This window comes from Manacus candei, unplaced genomic scaffold (genome assembly GCF_025592945.1).
Source record: "Manacus candei isolate 608988 ecotype Guabito, Panama unplaced genomic scaffold, ASM2559294v1 h1tg000015l, whole genome shotgun sequence".
NCBI lineage: Eukaryota > Metazoa > Chordata > Aves > Passeriformes > Pipridae > Manacus > Manacus candei.
Window position 1 is genome coordinate 22,826,494 of NW_026138063.1, and position 22,224 is coordinate 22,848,717.

The 22,224-nt window shown below is 47.2% G+C and overlaps 3 protein-coding genes across 5 annotated transcripts in view; 2 read left to right on the forward strand and 1 right to left on the reverse strand.

The window, feature by feature from the left end:
• Positions 1-22,224, reverse strand: part of NGEF (neuronal guanine nucleotide exchange factor) — a 48,229-nt gene that overhangs the window by 22,848 nt on the left and 3,157 nt on the right. The window contains exons 2-6 of one of the 3 annotated variants that reach the window (XM_051782407.1): positions 17,634-17,693; positions 14,461-14,832; positions 11,063-11,177; positions 935-1,117; positions 723-826 (exon numbers count right to left, since the gene is read on the reverse strand). In XM_051782407.1, coding sequence (XP_051638367.1) covers positions 723-826; positions 935-1,117; positions 11,063-11,177; positions 14,461-14,728 — 670 coding nt within the window. In that variant the 5' untranslated portion in view covers positions 14,729-14,832; positions 17,634-17,693. Of the gene's footprint in view, positions 1-722; positions 827-934; positions 1,118-11,062; positions 11,178-12,426; positions 12,446-14,460; positions 14,833-17,633; positions 17,694-22,224 lie in introns of those variants that run through there. The other 2 variants (XM_051782408.1, XM_051782409.1) reach the window with 2 other exon arrangements.
• The window catches only part of NEU2 (neuraminidase 2), a 31,778-nt gene continuing 16,568 nt past the window's right edge, over positions 7,015-22,224 (forward strand). Inside the window, exon 1 of the mRNA XM_051782468.1 lies at positions 7,015-7,139. Within this exon, the coding sequence (XP_051638428.1) occupies positions 7,057-7,139 (83 nt within the window). The 5' untranslated portion in view covers positions 7,015-7,056. The remainder of the gene's footprint in view (positions 7,140-22,224) is intronic.
• The window catches only part of INPP5D (inositol polyphosphate-5-phosphatase D), an 86,386-nt gene continuing 71,202 nt past the window's right edge, over positions 7,041-22,224 (forward strand). Inside the window, exon 1 of the mRNA XM_051782370.1 lies at positions 7,041-7,139. The gene's annotated coding sequence lies outside the window, so the exon portion shown is untranslated. The remainder of the gene's footprint in view (positions 7,140-22,224) is intronic.

The window sequence follows — 22,224 nt, forward strand, 5'->3', positions numbered from 1 at the left end:
CAAAATATAATAATAATTAAAAAAAAAAAAAAGAGAAATAAACCACAAAAGCAAAAGCGTGACAGTCCTCTCTTCCACAACCACCCAGATAACCTCAACTCTGTGTTTTTAGAGACCACAAATGATAAAATCACTTACTCCTCTCCTGCAAGTGCTATGCCAGTGGCTGTTACATCGACTAGATGCGAACCCCGTGCATACAACCAATGTCCGACAGGACGAGTGACACAATACTTTAGTCTTATGTCTTTTGAGTACACAAAATCATATTTTGCCAGAAAGTTTGGGGTAGCCTGAACGATTAATTGCTTCGTAATTACAAGAAGTAATCGTTGTTTATGAACGGGAGTCAGGCTACTCAGCAACTGCATTAATCTCCTGCCAGGCAGCGCACAAACCCGATGCCCCTAAAGACGGCAAAAGGCCACGGCAGTGATGTTTGACAGCGACAGCTCGGAGGTTCCCAGCACGGACAGGGAGCTGGGGTCCCGCAGCACAGCCGCGCCCGAGGCCCCCCGGCCGCACACCGCGTGGCTCCAGGTCTGGTGTGGGGGCTCGGGGGTGGGTTTGGGAGCTCAGGGAGAGGCGGCCGGCTGGGCGGAGGGCACCCGGCGGGGCTGCTGCGCCGCCGGTGGGGCGGGAGCGGGACGAGCGGCGAAGTTGTGTGAGGGCGCGGCGGCGGCCGGACAGCCCGCCCGGCTCCCCCCGGCACGGCTCCTTACCGATGTGCTCGATGAGGTTCCTCCACGAGTCGGCCGTCATGGGGTGTGCGGGCGGCGGCTCGGCGGTGCCGGCGGGGGTCTCCTCAGCGGCGGCGGGGGGGTTCCTGCGGGAGGCGGACGGGAGCCCTCAGAGCCGCGGCGGAAAGGCGGCGGGACAGCGGCCCCTCCGCCCGCCCGCGCCCTTCGCTCCCCCGCCCTCAGCCCCCCCTCACCTGCCGGGCTGTCCCGCCGAGCCGTCCTGGTCGAGGGCGCAGGCGGCGCTCAGGGCCGCGGCCAGCAGCTCCATGGCCGGCGGCGGCAGGCGGCTGCCCAGCAGCTCCGGCGGCGGCGGCGGCGTTGCGGGGCTGGGGGAGCCCGGGCGGTTGCCACGGTAACGGGGGTAGGAAGGCAGCAGCCTGCGCGGGAGGGAGAGGGGAATTGCGGCCGCCCCCGGGGCACCCCCGCAGCCCCCCGAGACCCTCTGAGCCCCGAAACCCCCTCAGAGCCTCTGCTTAGACACCCCCCACCCCAGACGCTCTGCCCCCAAGCCCCCTCAGAGCCTCACCGCTCCCCTCAGAGCTTCTCCTCAGACGCCCCCCCAGGCGTCCTCATGGCCCTCCCCGAAAATCTCTAGAGAGCCCCCTCAAATCCCCTCAGAGCCTCCCCTCAGACCCCCCGTCAGGCATCCACAGGGGCTCCCCACCAAAATCCCCTCAGAGCCTTCCGAAACCTCTTCAGCGACCCCCTCCGGCTCTCCCGCCAAAACCCCCACGCAGCTCCCTCAGAGCCTCCCCTCAGACCCCCCTCAGAGCCTCCCCACAGATTTTCCTCACAGAGACCCCCTCAAACTCCCCTCAGAGTCTCCTCTCGGGCTCCCGCAAACCCCTCACAGCCCCCCTAGCCTCTTGCAGCCCCTCTCCTCGTTCCCAGATTTCCTCCGAGGCTCCACGGAGCTCTGCCAAATCCCAGCGGAGCTCCCTCAGCCTTCCCCAAATCCCTCCCGAGACCCCTCAGAGTCCGGCAGAGTTCCCAGCCCCGCTCCCTCGGAGCCCCTCAAACTCAGCCCTCTGAGCGCCCACCTGACCCCAGAGTTCCCCCACAGCCTCTCAGAGCCCCCTCTGCACACCCTTTCAGCGCCTCCAAAATCTTTTCCGAGCCCCCATAGACGCCTCAGGTGTCGTTGCTCCCCTCTCGGAGCCCCCAGCCCCTGCCCGGCACCCCAGCCCGCAGAGACCTCCTCAGCCCCCCGGCTCCCCTCCAGCGCTCCGGCACAGGTCCCTCCTCCGCCGGGAGGATGACTCCCTCCTCCCCAGGGGCCCCCCCAAAAGGCAGCAATCCCTGCCCCAGGGCCCCCCACCTTCACAGGCACCCCTACCTCCATCCCCCCTGCGCTCCTGCACAGAGGCTGCTTCCTCAGATGCAGGGAAGCCCTTTTTCCATCCCCTACCTTCCCCCCAGCAAGGCACCCTCCCCCAGTGAGCACCCACACACCCCATCCCACCCCATGCACCGGCCCCAGCCCTTTTCCTCCATGCACGGCCACCCCACAGCGGGCAGGGGTCCTGCCCTGGCACTGACCTGTCCTCCCTCAGCCCCGGGGCGCAGCGCTGCCCCCCATCCCCTGCACCTCTCTGCCTATGTGCGCCTGGCGCCGGCTTTGAGGGAGAAAAAGGGGTGGGAGAAGGGGGCTCTCCTGAACTGCTTCCAGATCTGGTGCATATGGTGCATTTCTTCTCCAGGGGCGAAACCCTGAGATGGAGGAATGTAACTGGGAAACTCAGCCTAATCCCTCCTGCCGGGAAGTGCACCCCTGGTTACCCCACAGGATTGGCCGCTATCTGCCTCTCCTCCTCCGGCGGGGCTTCGCACCCGATCGCTCATTTCTCCCGTCTCCCTTTCCTTAGCGTCGCTACTTCCATAAGGATATATTGCCTCGTTTAGGCAGTAAGTATCTCAATGATCTCTATCTCTCTTCGTTCAAGTAATTGTTTTTCCGCCTCAGGGATAAATCCTCTTGAGCTCCAGAGTACGGTTACACCCTCGGATCAGTTGGAGTGCTTGTGGACAGGTTGGGTGCAGCTCTTCCCTACACGTTAATAACTCTCGGCAAAAAAACCCGTCATCTGCACCACATTGCAACTGAGGAGTTAACAGAGGGAAAGTGCTCAGCTATTCCTTGCGCTCGCTTTCTCCCTGTTGCATAAATAACCGTGATTTTTCTGTACATGGTAAGGTAATTTATGTAACAGCATAAAATCTGTGTATTGGTCTGTATGTGTAAAATGGTTTCCTTTTAAACATTTTTATATTGGTTTTGCTAAATCATATGCCAGGATAGCTTCTAATCAGTACATGATGGTATGTCCAGAAAAAGTCCTTCAGCTTATGTGAACTAGATCTTGATCTGGCACACTGGAAAGCTCAGTCATTAAGTCATTAAGAAGCAGAGCGGGAAAGAAAAACAGCTGGAAATGTCATTGAAGGCTCAGAGAAGGCTGTGAGTCCAGTTCATGTCCAGTCCCGGAGCAGGAGGTTGGAAGGACCAGACAACCGAAAGGAAATACCAGGGTGAGGGTGAGAGCTGGAGCCTGCCTTGTGCTTAGAGAGGAGGAGGAGAGCCTGAGAGCTGGGACTGAGATTGTCACTGGGTAGGTGGTCAATATGGGATGACAGTGGGTTATCACCATTAAATGCTGGGGATTAGGGGGTTTAGGGAGAGAGGTGAGTGAGGGGGCGGCTAAAACCTTGTGGAAGGGATAAAGCGGCAGAGACTGTGCCTAACGACTGATGTTTTGGTGGTTTGCCGCTAGGGCAAGAATATTGTCAAGGGTTTTAGTGAGTGGGTGGGATGCTAACAAGCTTCTTTCTCAGAAAAGAAGTGATCTTTAGTTATCCTGAAATCTGGAAAACCAGATATGCTGTTTACTCTTTTCTAAAGGGAAGGGCCAAGAGCAATGGGGAGTTCTCTCTCATATGCAAAGGAAAATCAGTGCATAAGCTCTGATGAATATATAGGATGAATATATATCTAAATATAACTTTTGAGTGTATTTACTAAGGAAAAAAACTCTTTCAGAAGTATGCTTTAAGAGTTTAACAGATTCTAACCCCTCACATTGCTTCACTCCGAAGGTTAAATCTGTTGCAAATTGAAATTTCTTTTTAGAAAAAGTGTCTGGGTCATGCTATGAAAAACTTGCAGAAATAGAAAGCATCTTTTCATGATCCTATAACTGTCTGGTAATTTGATCCTGCCCGTCTTCCATTTCCTTCATTTCTTCTAACATAATTTCACTTTTGGTCCAAGATGAAAATCTGAAAATGTCACTGGAAGCACTAACGATAATAAAAACATCGGAAGCTCTGAAGAGGTGAGAACACCAGCTGCGAGTGAAATGCCCCCTGTGGCCATTGGAGGCCGCAGCTTGTATGTTCCTGTCTCAGAGAGCTCTTCCACTGAGTAGCAACGACCACTACTCTACTTTTCCTTCCTTTAGAACTTTTTCCTTTCTTAATTGCAATTTGGTCTTTCAAACATGTTGTTCTTTCTTCCTTTCCAGCTTTATTCTTGTACTTTACGTTGACATACAGAGGATGGCCAGAAACAGAACGAGTGCGTGAGAAATACTTTTTCCCTCAAGTGAAGTGACAGAGTGTTCCCAGTACTCTTGGGACTGGAATAAAAAGTGATATTTAGCAAGATGGAGATATTTTTGTTCTACAAAATGTCCTGGGATTTTCTAAATCGTGCTTTTCTCTTTGGAGACAAAACAAAGCTTTTAAAGTTTGTCATGCAAACTAAAGGCAGGCAAACAAGTGATTCTGTCACAGGGGTCTGGTGACTGGGATATTCATGCTGGTCATGGAGGATCCAGGTCAGAGTCACGGCTGTGTCATTCCCTCACATCCCACATGCCTGTTCCAGGGTAGGTCAGTCTCTCTTCCTGCAGCTGCTCTGCTTTCTCTGGTCACTGGGAAAGGTGCTTCAACCTGGCAAATGCTTATTCACTAAATACCAAATACCACTTTAAGTCAGTCAATACTGAGCTATTTATGTGGAGCAGCTCCAACATAACTGCCCCTTTCTTCCTCCCTAGTTCCACAGGTGCTAGGACTTTGCATGCAGTTTAAGCTGATCCAGCTGCTCAATTCCACTTCTCACTTGACCCCCTGAGGCAGATTTCTACCTCTGCTGTTATGCCAGCACTCACTCGAGTTTGTCTCGTTCTCAGTGAACAGGTTTGGGCAGCTAAACTCATGGAAAATGATTCATTTTTTTTGGTAGAACCAGCTTTGTGTGTATGGTGTCACTACAGGGTGAGCTCAAAGCGAGTGCCAGCAGAGCAGAGGTGGCAGACGTGCAGATGGATGGCAGGACCGTGGCACTGCCACCTTGGATCCTTTTACACTGCTGTGGAACAGCAGGCTCAGGCCTGGAGAAGTTCCTACTCCACCTAATCTTAACCATCAGGTAGGAGTTTGGAGGAGGTTTTCTTTTTTTCTCTCACTGTAAGAACAAAGAATTTGATGCAGAGCCTAAAAAGCTTTCCCCCAGTTATCAAAATCAGTACAATCTCCTGATGACAAACCAGTTTTCTCACCAAAATCCCTCCAATTCATCCTAAAATTCCCTGTCCAGTTGTAGGGGGAAAGAAAGAATCTGATTACTAGAATAACAAAGCAACTGGTTGAAAATCCTATCCCAGCACTGCACAAGCAGTGCTGCTTGCCCTGTGCTGTTGTTGGTGACAGAAGCCCCACAGTGCCCCAATAGACCAAACCCCAGTTCTGTCTCTGGAATCCTTAGGGTCCTGAAGCTCCCTGGTGGCCATGCTCTGCTGCCACGGGGCAGGACCATGGCTCAGCTCCCTGTGGGCAAAGGGAAGTGGGTTTGAGCTTGCACCTGTTCTGCAGAGAAGGGGTTCGTGTGCTTGCAGACTGTTCCCAGCCTCACTGTGCTGCTGTTGGAAAAGATTCTAAATGTTGGCTGACTTGGTCCATGGTTGTGTTAAAATGTGATAATTGGTGTGAGTTTATAATTAGTTTATTACCATTATCTCATTTAAGTTATGCTTGGGGGATGAATTTCCAATCTTGGTTTGTATTTTCCGGCACTAGTAATTTTGAAAAATGAGTAATCATTTGAATTAAGATTTATTATGTGCATTTCAACTCAAAAGCAATCCTTAGAATAAAGCTTGTTTTCAAATTAAATTGAAATGCATTTTTAAAATGTTCTCTTATGGCAATTTTTAGAAATTAGACCCTCTCTTCTAGAAACTAAAAAGAGAAGAGGCAGTCCAGCAAATCGTATTCATGAAAAATTCCCCAGACCCTTCTAGTCAGTGGGAGTTTCACACCAAGAAAGGCCACAAGATGAGGTAAGAAGCACTGTTTTAATCTGAACTAACCAAATTTATGGAGAAGTGTGAAGTTAATAATAGATTTGAATAATGTTATACCTAGTCAAGGATATTTTCATACCTCAGGTTCATTCAGATTCCCTCTGTTCATGTGTGGTTTTAGCAGTGATTTTGGCAATGGGTGTGTCTGTGCAGTTTTTGTTCCTGATTATGACTTTTTAATGGTAGATAAGCAGAACTCCTCATCCCTAGTATTTTTAGATCCTAAAGGATAAGAGCATATCTGTTCTCCTGAACCTCCTTAAGCTCTCATCAAAATACTTCAGTTATATCTGTTGGGGCTTACCAATAACTAAAAATGTTCAGAAATTTCATTTATAAGATCCTTACCTTTAGGTGCTTCTAACCTTTTGGTGCTCATAATCATCAAGGTTATGTTTTTACTTACTGACCATCTGCCACAGACAAGTTAGTTTTTTATATATTAAAAGCAGTTAACAATTTATTAGACTTAGAAAAATATTATTGGATCCCTACTAAAGGAAAACAGAAAACCTGTTGTTCTGTCCTTCCAAAAGCTTTGGTTTCTGTTGATATGCAAGTTGAGATTTTGGGGCTTTCCAGGATTGTGTTTTTGCCAGACTTAAGAAAATCCATAGCATTTAGGCCCTTTTCCACTCTCTGCAATACACACAAGCTTCAGACTTAGATTGTAGCACCTAAAATCCCTGGGCTGCTGCTCATGGAGAGAACACATCCTCTGCCGTGGGCTGAGACAATCATTTCTGATACTGTAGCTGTAAAAGCTGCCTGGTCCAGTTCTAGGCTCTGTGAATGAAGGCCTCTTTAGGTATAAATAAATATTTATAAATAAATATATAAACATACAAATAAAGACCTTCCTGCGGTATCCTCAGTGATCCTTGTGCTGGATCCAGTCAGCATGATGAGAAAACTACCTGACTGAAAAACAGAAGGGGTAAGACTCAAGCATGGGGAGGAAGAGGTCTACTTCTAGAGCAGGAGACTGCTGTGAAGAGAGGAACTCACGCCCAGCTGGAGGCTTCAGGAAATGGTGAGTTGGAAAAGGCTGTAAAATTTGGCACTGGAGCTAGGAGGAGGAGTGGGATAATAAGATTGTATGAGCAGCCAAAGGGTGAAGAGCCTGGAGAACAACAGGACACTGAGATATGAGCTGCAGGAGGGAAGAGAGAGGACTAATGTGCCTGAGAAATAGCAGGCTGAGGAGATTGTGTGGGGAATTACAAGTTGAAGCTGGTAGAAAAGGAATGAAACGAAGAGACTGATTGAGGAGCTGAGGAGTCCAGCTGAAGCAGATCAGGTTGGGAGACATGGAGGGCAAAGCCTGGACCTTGCACAGTAATGAAAACATGACTAGCTCAAGAACCTGGCAAGCAGGGACTGTGTGGAATAGAGGGGCAGACTGGGATTGGGATCTCCTTTGGCTGCATGCTGGAAGGATGCTTCATTAGAACTGTGTATGTTATTGCTTGCTATTCTGTGTGATCCTGTGAAATATGGGATGTTGACAGTAAGGACATTTTAATACCTACAGAGGCTATTTTTTCTGGAAATTTACTAGTTTTTAAAATACTTCTCCCTGCAAATACAGTTGCCCTTAGTCTCTTTAAGATGTAGATTGTACAGAAAGGGACAGAAAAAAAAATCTGTCTCTATTCATTTACCTCTAAAAGAGCAAAACGTTGTAGAGAGATGAAATGGAAAGATTTGCTCAACAGGTGTTTGCACCAGCTATTGCTGACTTCACCACTTGCATATTGAAGCACCATTGGCAGCACAGAGAAGAATTGACTACAAGAAATGTATTTCATAAGCAGAAGGAAACTGCACAAGTTTCTAAGGCCTTTTGCAATCCAGCTCCCGGCCTCTCCAAAGGTTTTCCCTACTTTTCTGGTTAAATCAGGCTATAAAAGCAGTGCCCTCTGCTGCCCAGGACCAAGAGTGCTGGGCTAAGGGCTGGTAACCCACACTCACACGAGCACCTTTCAGAGTGCTATGCTATCTCACATGTGTACTACTCCTCTCTAATAAGTGTTTGCATGAATTCAAACAAGTTGGATTCCCTCTTGCTGCTGAAGGTGACTAGTTGTATTCACTGTGGTAGTACTTCCATTCTTTGAGCTCAGATCAAACATAATCAAATGATTTTTAGATGACCCTTGTTTCTCTGAATGGGACGTTTCATAAGCAGCACAAAGAAACAGTTTGCTCTGCACTGGGAGACCCATGATCTCACCATGAGCTTTGCAAAGTGAAACTTCACACTGAATTTCTCTTCCAATGTATCTCGTGGCCCATAATAAAAACATATCATTTTTGGAATCTGGCTCGGTGGGAAATGGTAGGTAAATAATGCAGTCATGCTGCTAAAATATCTGTATTGCACTAGAAAGGAAGAAAAGTGAACATCCTATTAGCTGACAATATTTAGTGAGTCTCCTTTCTAGGGTCTGCAATGACTAATTTTCTGGTCTCTGTGGGAGCTGCTTTCAGCTGGCAGTTGTGGATGGACACTGTGGGTGGATGTTTCTCTTTGGTGGCTTTCTGTGATCTCAGTCTGGAGCTGGCAGGACTGCTCACTGTGGGCAAGAGCAACTTTTGCTGAGTTCAGTTCCTTCCAGGGCCTTGGCTCAGGTTGCTCTGGAAAGCAGGGGTTGTGCTGGGAGCTCAGCACTGGGATGCTCAAGGGCAGGTCTGGTGTCGGGAAGCAGCTCGTCATGGTGGGGGTTCAGATCTTTGTACAATGTGGAAGGCTGAGGGGGAGCCCTGGGGTGTTGTGGAGAACTCTGGAGTGCTTAGAGGGAGTTGGAGGTGGCACAGGAAAAAGATCATGGGGGGAAAAGCCACCTGAGCATAAAAATGCTCTTAGGAAGTATTTTATGGAGGGCGCGTGGCAGATTTTGGAACACCAGAGAATGTTTGAGGAATCTTGTTTTCAAACATCAGTGTTCTGAGATCACTGAATTACTCTACTACTCTCAGAGCTTTGAAAGACACATAGATTTGAATCAAAGTCTGTGACAATTCCTTTTTCTGAGCTGTTTACTACGTTCCCCAGCTGTGTTTACCTCCTGCCCTGAATTATGCAGCGTGGCTATATGTGAAGTGACATCCCTACCTGTGAAGAACCCATTTGTGTCAGACCTGCTGGTTATCTTCAGGCAAGGAGAAGGGATTGTGCCTGCCCAGCCCTAGCATTTAGATGGTTGCTGTGGGATGCTGCTGACTCTGAAGAGATGCAGCACTGCTGCCCCGCTTGCCCTTGGGGTGGTTCACTCCTCAGAACTCCATGAGCTTTCCAGAGCTGGCCAGAGGTGCCTGCACTGTCCCTTCTGCAGAACTGCCAGCTTCTGCTTTCAGAAGAATGCTTTATTCTTCTGATTTATTCTTCTGGGGAGAGATTAAATGCATGTCTTGAGACTAGTGATAATATTTTTGATGTCTTATCTGCATAATGGCCTTTTTTTCCAATAGGAGGGAGATAATAGGAATTACTGTAAGTAATGGTAACATTCTTAGGCTCCTGCAGGCTTCCCCAATGCAGGTTTCTAGTGGTTCTGTTATAAATTACAGTTGATCTTTGGAGAAGGGCAGAGGACATGGGTTGAGTTTGAGCTGGAACTCTGGTCTCATTCTCTGTCAAATGTCTGTGCTCAGCTTCAAGAGACCATCGATGCCGCTCAGCAGCACTGCCTGCTTTTAGCAGACACATGACTTAGAACCTGTACTGACCTGTCAAGCTCTGCACAGCATCATCTTCGACAAACCTGACTCCCAGCACAGGCTCATTGTTTCCAGCTCCAGGGAGAATCAGGATTTGCACATTTCAGAGCTGCCTAAGTGCTGGTGTCAGGATGTCAGACACCGACTGTGACGATTGTGCCGCGAGGAGAGGAAGACAGATGGGTTTGACACCACAGCAGACTGTGGCTGTCTATTTTCATCTGCTCACTTTACGGCCAAAGGGCAATCAGTTTTAGCCAAGGCAATTAATTTATTTAAATCCGACTTGACATTTGGCTAAAATTGTTTTCCTGGAGTCCTCTCCGTAAGGAAAGGTGCCAAGGCACCACACACCAACACAGCTGGTGTGGCACAATGCATGCACCCTTAGAGGACAGGGGCTTGGTGCTTCCAGCCTGATCTTCTACAGTACCAGCAGGGACTATCTCACAGCTGTACACACCAGAGGTGAGTAGCTGGAGAGGGAGTCTGGGAGAATACCTCAGTCATATATGAAAATGTAAGGCTAGGTACATGCTCCTCTCTCTAACTGGCTGCAGTGGCAATAGAGCAGGGCTGAGGGTAGATTTATGGGATGGATGTACCTTTACAGGTTGTGGGATCAGGGCCTTTTCCTGGACATTGGTTGTTGAGGGATTTAAACCAAAAAGGGCTCCCTCACTGAAAGCCTCTGTTGCTTCTCAGTTCTTCAAAGTAAACAGCAAACAGAAAGTCAGAATACTGTAGAAAACATCTTTGTAGCTACTTCTTCAGCTATAAAATCTTGTTTTCCATGTGGGGTTGTATAACAGGCTTCAGGAGAGCTCTCTAGGAAGGCCAAGAATGGGATCACCCTGATGTTGGGATGTTCCACAAGAAAATGCCCACAGGCTCTCCTTATTCTCTTAACAAGCTGCTTAAGGCAGTCTGCCCACTTATACCACTGGATGATCCTGCTTCACATTCCCCTTTTCCCACCACCTTCCCTACTGTCTTCTTGTTGCCTCTTTTTCCTTCACTGTCTTCTCCAAACCCATATTGACATGACCCTTTGTACTGTCACACTAATACTAAGCAATATATATCATTAAGACTGAAAGCAGCACAAGTCAAGGTGAGAAGGCAGGGATCAGAGCTACAGTTTGTCCAGCTGTGCTTCCCCAGACAGCATTCCAGCTCTGACACCACTCTGACTGTAATTTTCAGTGGAAGCACAGTGAATTCCCTTCTTACCTTTGGATCCATAGTTCGTCTAACGTTGTCTCATCAGAGTTTGCTGGAGATGGTGATCCTTTATGAGATAAAACATTCAGAGGCTCTTTGACAGGCTCATTATTTTTGAGTGAACCTGTGACATAAAAGAAAGCCAAGAGGGTATTAAAACAGTTATCTTTTTAATTTACTTTTACTGTAGGCAGTGGTTTGCTTACACCAAAGGCAACAGAAAGACCACAGACACAAAGGTGGTTACATTTCAGCTTCGATTTTCAAACAAGATCAAAGTGTCATCAGCTTGCACAGTGCAAGATGGTACAGCCTTTGTCACAGCTGCAAATGCAACTGAGAAAAGGTGAAGTTGGATATACGGTGTCAGTTCTTACGTGTGTGAGTAGCACTCTCACCACTGGTCCCAACGTGAGTGATTTTCAGTGCAATCCACTGAGCAGAAAAGGTTTATCTGTGTGTGCCTGTGCATGCCAGTATTTGGTTTCCCAAGTCAAGGCTTCATGACTGTTCTGCTGTCAGGCATACAGTAGATGTTCAGTTTACTGGACAAATCAAGGTTAGATTTGGGTGAAACAGGAGCTTTACTTTTAATTGCTTCTCCAATTTCCCTCAGATGAACCTCTGATCCCTTCACAGGGAGCCAGAGTTGTATTAAGTCCATGGCTTACTACTGTAGTACTTGGCAGGAGAGGATGCATCTCACTTTTCAAATGAAACCTCCTGTTGTTTGAGGCTTGTTGATATATGGCCTTGTTGTTTTTTATTAGAAATATTTTGGTCTAAGGCATAATTCTGTTTGCATTTCAAACTGGTGACAGCACAGTCAGGTCAATGCTCTGACTGAGGCTGGTTTCTGATGCACCTTTTTAATCAATTTTCAGAGGGAAGGTGTGACATCCAGAATTTTAAAACTTGCTAAACTAGTGCCAAGGGCTTATGAAACAGTAGTTTGAGTTATTCACTTTGAATAGTTTAAACACTTTATCCTTCTGTCCAAGGAGATTGCTTAAAAAAAACCCCAACAACTGTTTTTCCAGTTAACGGAAAACATCTATTATGTTTTACAGCTCCTAGGCTATAAGCCAAAGCTGGGCTGGTGCAAAGGGTGAAAACCTTTCCCTCTGCTGAATTTAGATTATTTTACATTGGTTTTTGTGATCTGATCTCTTGAGTCTTTATTTTTCTCATTTTGCATCCTACTTTGTCTTTTCCCCTGTATCTTTCCCTCTCTTCCTCTCTTCTTTCCTTCTCCTCTCCTCTCCTCCAGTCATTCCCTAAGCAAAATGAGAACAGGTTAACATTTGAGCTTGACTCATATTCTTGGATAGCTGCTGTTCAAATGGGTTGGAAGGCAAGATAAAATAGCTCACCCATCCCTTGCTTCCATGCACGTCAGCAAATGCTGTCAGAAGTTCCTGCTACAAATGAGGCTGGTGTAGAAGCACCCGCTGTCCAGTTTCAGGGAGAGGGGATGGAATCAGTGAAGTAGAGGGAGAGGGCAGAAGAGCTGTTCACACAGTCTTAGCTGAATTTGAAAGCTGTAGCTCTGAGATGGACTTGCTACAGTCACCCCGGAGGAAGAGCTATTGCTCCTAGCCCAGGTCTTGCTGTACAGATGGAGAAAAGAAACGTTCCCAGTGTGTCTTGTTGAAAAATTGCAGGTATGGAAGGAAAAGCCCTGTTTGGAACCGATCCCGTTTCAGCAGCAGTAACACGGGGAGGGGGCGGGAGAGAAGCGCAGGCCAGCCCCTGTGGATGCTCTAATGACTGCTAAGAGAGAAGCCCTTCTTTTAGCTTGTCCTTCCTCAATGTCCCTGGCCGGACATGAGGGATGTCCTCCCGTGCCGATGTCCTGATGCCGTGACGCTGCAGGTGTACGGAGAAGGCGCGTCCTCCCGTGCCGGTGCCGCTGCAGTGGCAGCCGCAGGTCGCAGGGGTGAGGGCCCCTGACAGCGCTGGGACGCTGTGCCGCCTGTGCTCTGCTCGCTCTGCCCCCGGGGCTTGGGAAGGCGGGGAGAGGATGGCTCTGCTCGGGTCCTGTCTGCACCCGCAGGGTGGAGAGCGGCTCTGCTCTGGCACAGGCGACACTCAGTTTATCCACAAACCTCATTGCAACAGTAGCAGAATATTAAACAGGAGCTCTGTGCCCTGCCGCTGTCTGCTTGGAAACTTGGAAAAGGGAGGGAACTTTCCTCCTGTCCATGCCACAGGGTTGAATGGGCCTTTATACTGCTGGAATAGTGTGGCTCCCTTGGCAAGGCAGGCAGGAGACACCTATTTTCTTGGGGACATTTCCCAAACCTCTTTTATTTTCGGGTGGAGGATGTTTGTTCTTTGTTTTCTTAGAGAACTTGGTCTACTTTCAGGGGCTGAAGCAGTGGCTTTACTGCTGCACAACAAAGCTTTCAGGCTTGAACATCAGTTCAGACTCCAGTGCATTGATTCTGTCAGATTATACCCTGAAGATAGGACAGGTATATTTGCTGTGAAGGAGTTATAAAGTTCAGTTTCTCTGAGCATCTGGGGGATGAAGCAAAGGGCATTTTCTGTGTTCCCAGTTTCAGTTCACTCTCATTTAGAGTTTAGATTAAAACCACTTAAATTTTCTTCTTGCAACCCTGTTTCCAGTGCTTCTGAGTGTGCTGCAGTAGCTCCTTTCCTGGCTCTCTTCACTTCTCTTATCTTTCTCTTGCTTCTTCACAGACAGCTGCTCAGACAAGGTTCCAGCTCAGTGAACAGCCTGGCCTTGCAGTCATGCTCTGTACTGCTCATACTCAGAGAAAGCCAACTCATTCCTCTTCTACTGAAGCCGTGGCTGAATGCATGTGTGTTCTGGATGGTGTTCCTCTTATTTCAGCCTCCCAGTTCAAAGGGGGCTTAGGTGTTTCTTACAGCTGTCTTCAATGCAAAGTGGCAGCAAAGGCACTTTCAGAGAAGCCCTGCTCCCCCCTCATAAGAGCCCATTGCAGTTTCCTCTGGCTCTGCTGACTGTTTTTCTATACGTCGCTCACCTTGCCAAACAGTTACTTGTACGGTTCTCACTACTTTGGAATATGTCCTTTCTGGGTGCTAAAGAAGTCCCTACTTCATTGGCAGCTTCATGTCTTTCCTTGGGTAAGTTATTTTCCTTTTAGAGAGCAGAGGGGTGGCAGTGCAGAGCCCCACAAATGTTTAGATTCTCTGCCACAGCATGTGTTGAAATGTCCAACCATGTCACACTTCCATACTGAGCACAGAGGGATAGCACCCCTCTGCCACCTGTGCCATAGGGCAGGGGTGCTCTGTGATGTGCTGGCTGCTGAGCTGCTTTCCACCTTCCCTGTCCCTTTTCTATTCCCATTGACCCCTAGAGTTCCCAATCTCACTGCAAAAGGGAGCATAATGCTGTTTGGGTCGGTACTCACCTGGGACACGCCCCACGTGCGCTGCCTCTCTCGAAGTCTTTCTTTTCCCTCTGTTTGGCAGCCTCATGGATCGGTAGTACTTGGAATTTCTTTGGATGGCAATGTAATGTGTTGGCAAGTCCCCCTCGTGCACCACTGGGTCAGCACCTGCTGACTCCTCCTCACCCTCAGAGACCGACCCTGACTCTCTCAGTACCTGCTGAGAAAGGCCCTGCCAGAGCCCACCAGCGGAGAGCCTGTGGGTGGCTTCTCTCCCATGCTCATCCATGGCTTCCAGATCTTGTCTCTATGGCAACTGAGATGATGGATCAGCAGCAGAGCAGCAGAAGACAGGTAGCCTCCACAACTCCATCAGCTGTATCCGAATCAGAGCTGGAGATGGACAAACAAAACACAACCAAACAAGAGAAGAAAGGACAAAGTTCTGATTAGTTCAGAGGCCGTAGTCCATCATCTGTTTAGGATAACAAAGACTTCCAGAACTTTTTTTCAGAGATCATTCTGAGATCATCATCTCACAAGCCTTATTCTAATGTCCTGAACATTGCTTTGATGTGCTCATGGTTGTCCTTCCATGGCACGTGGTAGTGCTACTGATGTTACTGGGAAAATGTAGTATTTTCTCAGTTGATGACCACTCCTTTTTGTCAGTTGTGAGCAGCAGATTACTAGTTGATTTAGAGTAGATAACAGGGAATGGTCATGTCCTTGTTTGCGAGAGTGAAACTGTTACTGAACAGAAAGTAATAGCTGAAGAGAAAGCTCTGTTAATCTGTCTATTATCTGAAGAATTATTGCCTTTTACAGGGTGCCTTCTAATACTTATCAACAGCGCTCACTCCTGCTGTGCACATAAGTGAAGTAAAAACCATGTAACTGTCCAGAAGTGAAGGTAGAAGAGACAAGATTATGTAGTGCAGACACTTGATTTATTTTCCCAGCATTGCCCTCAAGTGCCAATGTGCCTCCTCAGTGACATGGGGACCAGCACAGGGGTCCCACTGCTCCGTGTGTCAGTATGTGGACTGTGCCACTACTCCCAAGCATTTTTAGGACTCCAACAGCAAAACAGCAATTGATCCTTCAGCCTTTGCACGACTGGGTAAAATGGGAACTGATTACTTAAGCATTCGCTGCTCCTTTGTCTGCTGAATTCTTAGAGCTGTCAAATTCCTTCTGAGTACATAACGCGATTTTGTGACTGATGGAGGCTATCATGAATAGTAGAAAGACATGCTGTACAGGAAATGTGAATATAAAATTGACAGCTGGCTGAGAGAAGGGCATAAAAGGGTGCTGTGGATTAGTCATTAGATGCTGTTTTGAGAAGTTACACGTATCACTGATTTGTTACATTTACAGTATATCCAAGACACAAGATACTCCAGAAAGTTAAGCATTTCAATTTTTGTTCTTGGTTTTCTGCAGTCTCTATGATCCCATGTGTGCCACAAGCCTTTCCCTTGCTTGCCCCCCAGGGTCACTCCAGCTGACCCTGGGCTATCAGGGACAGGTGGGACATCATCTATGAATCCTCTGCTTTCCAAAATTTTGAAGGGCCCCATGATTTATCCTTATAAAGGGTGGGTCACTACCTGAAATCATGCACTGGGCATGAGCTTCCTGGCTCTACAGAGCTGCTTTCTCCCTTCATAACCTGAACCACAGCATGCAGCTCACAACTGCTAAATTTGGATCCTGACTTCAATTCTGCCGAGAGTTTTGGACTGTTTGGAACTGGTGGTTGCTCTGGGACTGTTTCCAGTGTTACTGGAACTGTATGAAGGACCCATTTATTGGTTGTGGTGCTAAGTTTGGTTTGTAAATGACTCTGAGGTATAGAGATTCACTAAGCTTGTTTCTGTGGAATAGCAAAATAAAACCAGCTGCTGTTGGAGACATTTTGAAAAGAAAGAAGAGGCTATTTCTTTTCCTGGACCTCTCTTAGTGTCCCAAGACTAAAGCCCCAGAGGCTTGATCCTTGCAACTGTGATGGACGATGTCTGTTAACTGGACCAAAATTAGGATTACAGCTGTATTCCTTCCTAACCCTAAACTCTAACAATTGCTAATTTTTGATTTCTTTCTCTTCTATAGATTGTTTTATGCCTTGTCTTTCGAGGAGATGAACCTGTAACAATCTCCTCTATATCAAAGTTCCTGTGTGCTTTGAGTGGCCACCCTTTGTCTATGTGATTCAGACTGGTGCAGAGACCTGTCTCTCCTGTGGCCTTTGCAATGCTGACATAGTTTGCAATGCTTAGCAAATTGCTGTTGGTGTTTTCTTCAAAAATGAGTTAAATTTTTCACAGGAGCTGCTCAGCAGTTAAAGTTTTCAAGGGGATCATTAGGCAAAGAGATGCTCATGTGTGCATGAAGAAGACTGTTTTCCCCTTTCACTTATCTGGTGAACACAGGAGTACCTGGATGTCACTGCTGGGCTTTTACAAAGAAACTTGGCAGAGAAGGAGCCTCCAACACTCAGCTGGGTTGCCCAAAGACGTAACTATGTGTTCAGCAGCCCTGTCAAACCAGTGTGGTTATCTTTGCCAGATACTCCTCCTTTGGTCCATCAGAAGAGTGAAGGTGCCCACCCCACACAGTCAGCTTGCTGCCAGGCTACCAAACAGTCCCTAACAAACAGAATCCTTGACCAGAACTGAATATAGCAATGGATGAGAGAAAGACTTCCATGTTTTCTAGGAGAGGCAGAGGGGGCACTTGTTTATTGTGGTGGTTATGAACAATACATACTGGTTTTTTCCTTTCTTCAATGAAGAGTTCAAGAACAGAATGTATTTCTGAAGGCAATGCTTCTGATTCCAAAACTGATACTCTAAGAAATTACTGAGAAACTATTTACTGATATCAAATAGCCCTGGCTTTTGCAGTTTTCAGGCCTATTAAAAAACTAGGGATGAGTTTAAGAGAGACATTCAAATTTCATATTACATTATTCTGGTAGCAGTCAAGCTATTCAGTGACAGAGAATGAATGACTCAGGCAGGTGTGGACCATAACTATCCCTGTCTGAGTGTTTGCAGGGAATTTTTGAAGAAGGTGTTTACCTCTGATAATCACAGGTGAGTGTCAGGTCTTGCATCCGGAGTAACCCATCCCAAGCATATTCCCATGCCACCTTGAGATCACATGGCTGCAGCATCCCCACTCACCTGGATGTGCTTTGCAGGCAAACACACTTCCCTGTAGTTCATGGAGATCAAAGCAGAAGTCTGTAGAGAAAACAGAAAGATGGCAACCTTGAAGCCAGTATGTGACGCACATACAGAACACTAGAGATATGCATTTTGACTCACACATAATTCAGCCTCCAGGAATTTGACTGGGTAGAAATTTTACTTGCCAATGGAAAAAACTGACACTTGCCAGCAAATGCCATGACTTTTGTACAAGAACAGTTGACCTCAGGGATGCTGGGTAAAATGCTAATAAAAATGGTGTAAGGGACTGAGGTTCCTAGAGCAGTGTGGACCTGGACACATGGGTACATGCAGGAAATAAGGATCACTGCTGCCTCTGGGAGGGTGGGACTGGGTGTGTTTTCAAGGCATGGTCTGGCTGTGAATGGCACTAACTGCTGGTCCCTACTGTACAAAGAGAGTGGGTGATAGGGATTCAAAGGGTCTCAGGTGTAGGAAAGGCATATCAGGTGTGACTTTAATCAGTTAGAGCTACTCAAGGATGTTTTTAGTAGCAGAAGATGCAGACTGAAAGATGAGATTGCAGCCGTGTAGACCTGCAAATGGGTTTGTTCTGGGCAGTTTGATCTGGGAGTCTGGAGTAGGAGGTACATTCTAGCACTGGTTGAGCATCACTCCCTGTTTGCCCACCCCACGCCGTGCCAGGTGGGTGCAGCTGCACGTGCCATGCCAGAGGGAGGCTGTGTGACAGGGGCAGAGTGTGTGACAGGGGCAGAGTGTGTGACAGACAGGGGCAGAGTGTGTGGCAGAGGGAGGCTGTGTGGCAGAGGGAGGCTGTGTGACAGGGGCAGAGTGTGTGGTCTGTCACTAGTGGCAGAGGGAGCTGCTGGGGGCTGGCAACCCCAGAGAGTCAGGGGGGCTGCCCCAGCTGTTACTGAGGCAGGAGTGGTGCATGCTGTGTCAGCTGCTGGAAAGTGGCACCTCCTTCCCTGCCAAACGTGCTGCTCCACATGCCTGACCCCTCTCTGTGCTGCTCCACATGCCTGACCCCTCTCTCTGCAGCAGTTCTCCAGGGCTGCAGCACAGCCAAGCAGGCAGCTGGATCCTGGATGCTTTGCTGCCCCTGGTAATTTGTGGCCCTTGGTAATGGGCTGTTTTGCTACGCCTGGTGCTGGCCCTGAGCTCGCAGCCCCTGTCTCTGGGAGGGTTTTTTCTGCTCGCTCCCCTCTGCTGCCACAAGGCAATCATAATCAAAACTTATCTGGGTCCTTGCACTCAGCCTTCCCTGCCATGGAAGGGGTGCAGCAGGATGAGAGCAGTGGCTCTGCTTGATAGTGAATCCAGTCCTTCTTAAATTTCTAATTCCCCTTTAAAGTGGGGAGGTGTATTGTCTGACTGAAAAGTGCTAAGTACTGTAGTAAGGAAGTCAAAGAACGCTTAAGGATTTTGGAATGAAAACTGCTCAATTTGCTGATCTTAAACAATGCTGTTGCCCAGTCTGGAAGGGTAATGAAGATTGCTTAATTAATATTAACACAGGCTGAAATCTCCAGCTGTGCAACTCTGGGGGTGTTTCAAAGCAGGAAGTAACAGGTGTGAACACAACTTGACTGCATGGTTGGCCTATCCAGGGACATCCAGTCACTGGAGATGAATTGCCCTTGTCTGATTGTGTAATGTGTCCCCACCAGCACAGGAACAAGATCACAGTATTGATGTGTCTGAGTGGGCACCCAGCCTATGCAGGTGGGTGCTCTCAGCAGCCAGGGCAATGAACCCCCTCACTGAGTTACCTACTGGTGTGTTCGTTTTGGGGCTCAGTGCAGAAATTACTGTCTTGGTTTTGGCTGTAGGGGGTTTATGCTATAGAAAGGCAGAGGGTCTTATAATATTTTCTTCCTTTTTATGTGTCGAAGTTGTTTCAAGTATAAAAGCCCTCTTAATGACTCATCTGGAAGGTTTTGCATGCTGAATGTAGGGATGCACCTTTCATGTATATTTGATGAACCAGATGGAGCTCTTTTAAGAAAGTATTTTGACTTCAAGCCCTCATAGATAACATGGCTCCTTTAATATTTCTTCTTTAAATACAGTCTGAATGTATATGCAAGTACTGATTTAGCTGCATCTTAACAGTTTCTTTCTAAAATGCTTTTTTAAAAGTCTCATGCAAACCAAAAACAACCCTCTCCCTCCCACCACCATCAGTCCCCCATTACATCCCTGCTCATGCATTAGGTATTGACTTCTTCCCATCTTCCTGGGTTTTAAGTGGAGTAGAATGTCATCTCTCAGCTCTTTCACTCTGCTTGGTAACGAGGCAAACCCAGCTGTGCCAGGTTGGAGCACAGTCCAGGCTCCAGCAGCAGCCCTTACTCATGGGCCACTCCTGCTCACTCAAGGAGTGCCATCCCTCAAGGAGTGCCCCGTGGGAGGGCCCTGCCAAGGCTCAGGGCTCCACACAGGCTCAGGCCTGCGTTTGCACGGGGAGATATTTCTGTCTGAGTCAGGGGAATAGTAACACCCACAGACTCAGCCCCAGGCTCTGGCAGATTTAGCTCTCAGCAGATGTAGCTATGAATTCATTTGGCCTCATCAGTGGTTTAGGGAAGGCTCAGACTTTGAGCCACTGTGAGTGAGGTGCTGAGCCACCCCTGCTCCAGTGGGGCTGACTTCCAGCAGAAGGGTGTACAGGCAGGTGGGCATGGGAACACCTTACTCTAAAGCCCTCGGGGCCCTGAACTGCCTGACCACACATACATTTATGCTTTCATTGTTACTGGTCAGGATCACCATCCTTGAAGTGTTAACAATCCTTGACCCTTTCTATTAGGTGGTGGCAAGAGACAGTTAAGCACATGTCCCTGTCCGAAGCAAGCTACATGACATTTCACAAAGGAATTTCAATTATTTAGGTACAAGGCCAAGGTATTATTTGATTAAGGCACAGGGGTGGAGACGAAAAGGAGGAGCATGAGAATAGACTGACTAAAGATGAGACATGGATCAAAGAGGTTCACAGCAGAAGCCAGACAAAACTAGACAGTAAGTCAGGGGATGCTGGCTAAAAGAATATCAAATAATTTGACTCCCCATGTTTCCAGTAATCAAACATTTTGTACTTATTATGTAAATAAGATTAAATTCTATAACCAGCCTTAACAGAATCAAAGTACAACACTCCAATTTTGAGATAGTCTTTCAGGTGAGGAAGGTTAACAGAATGGTTCTATTGCCGTGATTTAGTGCTGGTACCTTATTTATAGCAGGCAAAACCAAGACAGAATTATGCAGTTCGTTACACTCTTGTGACAAAACCCCCCTTTATGTCTTGCACATATGTTACAGAGAACCTGTTTTAGAAACACTTCAGGGACTAAAAATAAATCCATTGGACCCATTTAATATAGGCTCCAAACCCTGTGCTTTAGGCACCATGAGACCCAGGGAGCAGGGCTTGGAGGGAGAAACAGTACATGTAAAATGGCTAAAAATTACTCAGATGGTCTCACTAGATCTAAAACTGTTTCCAGAATTAAGTCAGGCATTGTGGGAAGGTCTCTGGATAGAGGTAAGCATACATGTGTAAACATGGACACAAAACGAGTGTGTCCTATATTAGTTATTACATATGACAGAAAAGGATACGTGCCTTCACACAGTGCCCTCTGTGTGAAACATGGGCTATTTATAGCAGCTACTTTGTGTTAATTAACTAATATATCTCGATATATACTTAATAAATAACACCAGATAACTGCATATTTTTCTGCTGCAGCATGATTTATCTTTTTGACTATTTACTGGTTCTTTAGAATTCAAAACCAATTATTTAAAAATGTGCTTTCCCGTGTGCCACTAATAATTGACATCTCTGATCAAATCATGCATCTCAGAGAGTGATCCTGCCCTATCCCATTAAATTCCATGCTTCATCCCCTGGGTCTCATGTAGTAGATGTAGCTATGGGCTATAGCTAAGATGTTAAAGAACTCCCCCTCTGGAGCTATTCTACATATGTGTGTGTACATATCTATGCATATACAAACACACACATGCTCTCCCACTGTGGAAGAGGAGCCAGCCTCACTTTTAAAGCATACAGAAGAGCAGAAGTGGAAATCTGCAAGCCTTTCTGGTTTTTATTATAAGCTCTTAGAACTAATTAGATGAAAATTTGACCTCATTTCTATTCCTTTCCTTAAATTATTTCACATGCAATGGTGAAAGTACATCTTTGCTTGAAGATTTTGAGAGAGTCCTGAGAAGTAAAATGGATAAAGCCCATCCTGTTCCTCTGACATCACTGACATATCTCTCTACTAACAAGAAGTCTTGGCTCTAGAGGAAGCCCCTTTCCTTTTCCTGCTGTTTATGAAATGTTGTTGTCCCTGATGCCACCCCATTCCTTATTTCTGCTTAGAAGATTCTACTGAAACTGTTGCTAAGTAGCTGTGGTTTGAAACTCATGAGGTTTTCCAGGCTTATCTCTGGAAGAAAAGCGAATAATTAAAACCAAATCCCCGCATCTCCAGGCTGGGGGGAGTACACAAGCATCAGCTTGGGGCTGGATATGCAACATAGAGCTTACACTCAAAAAGAC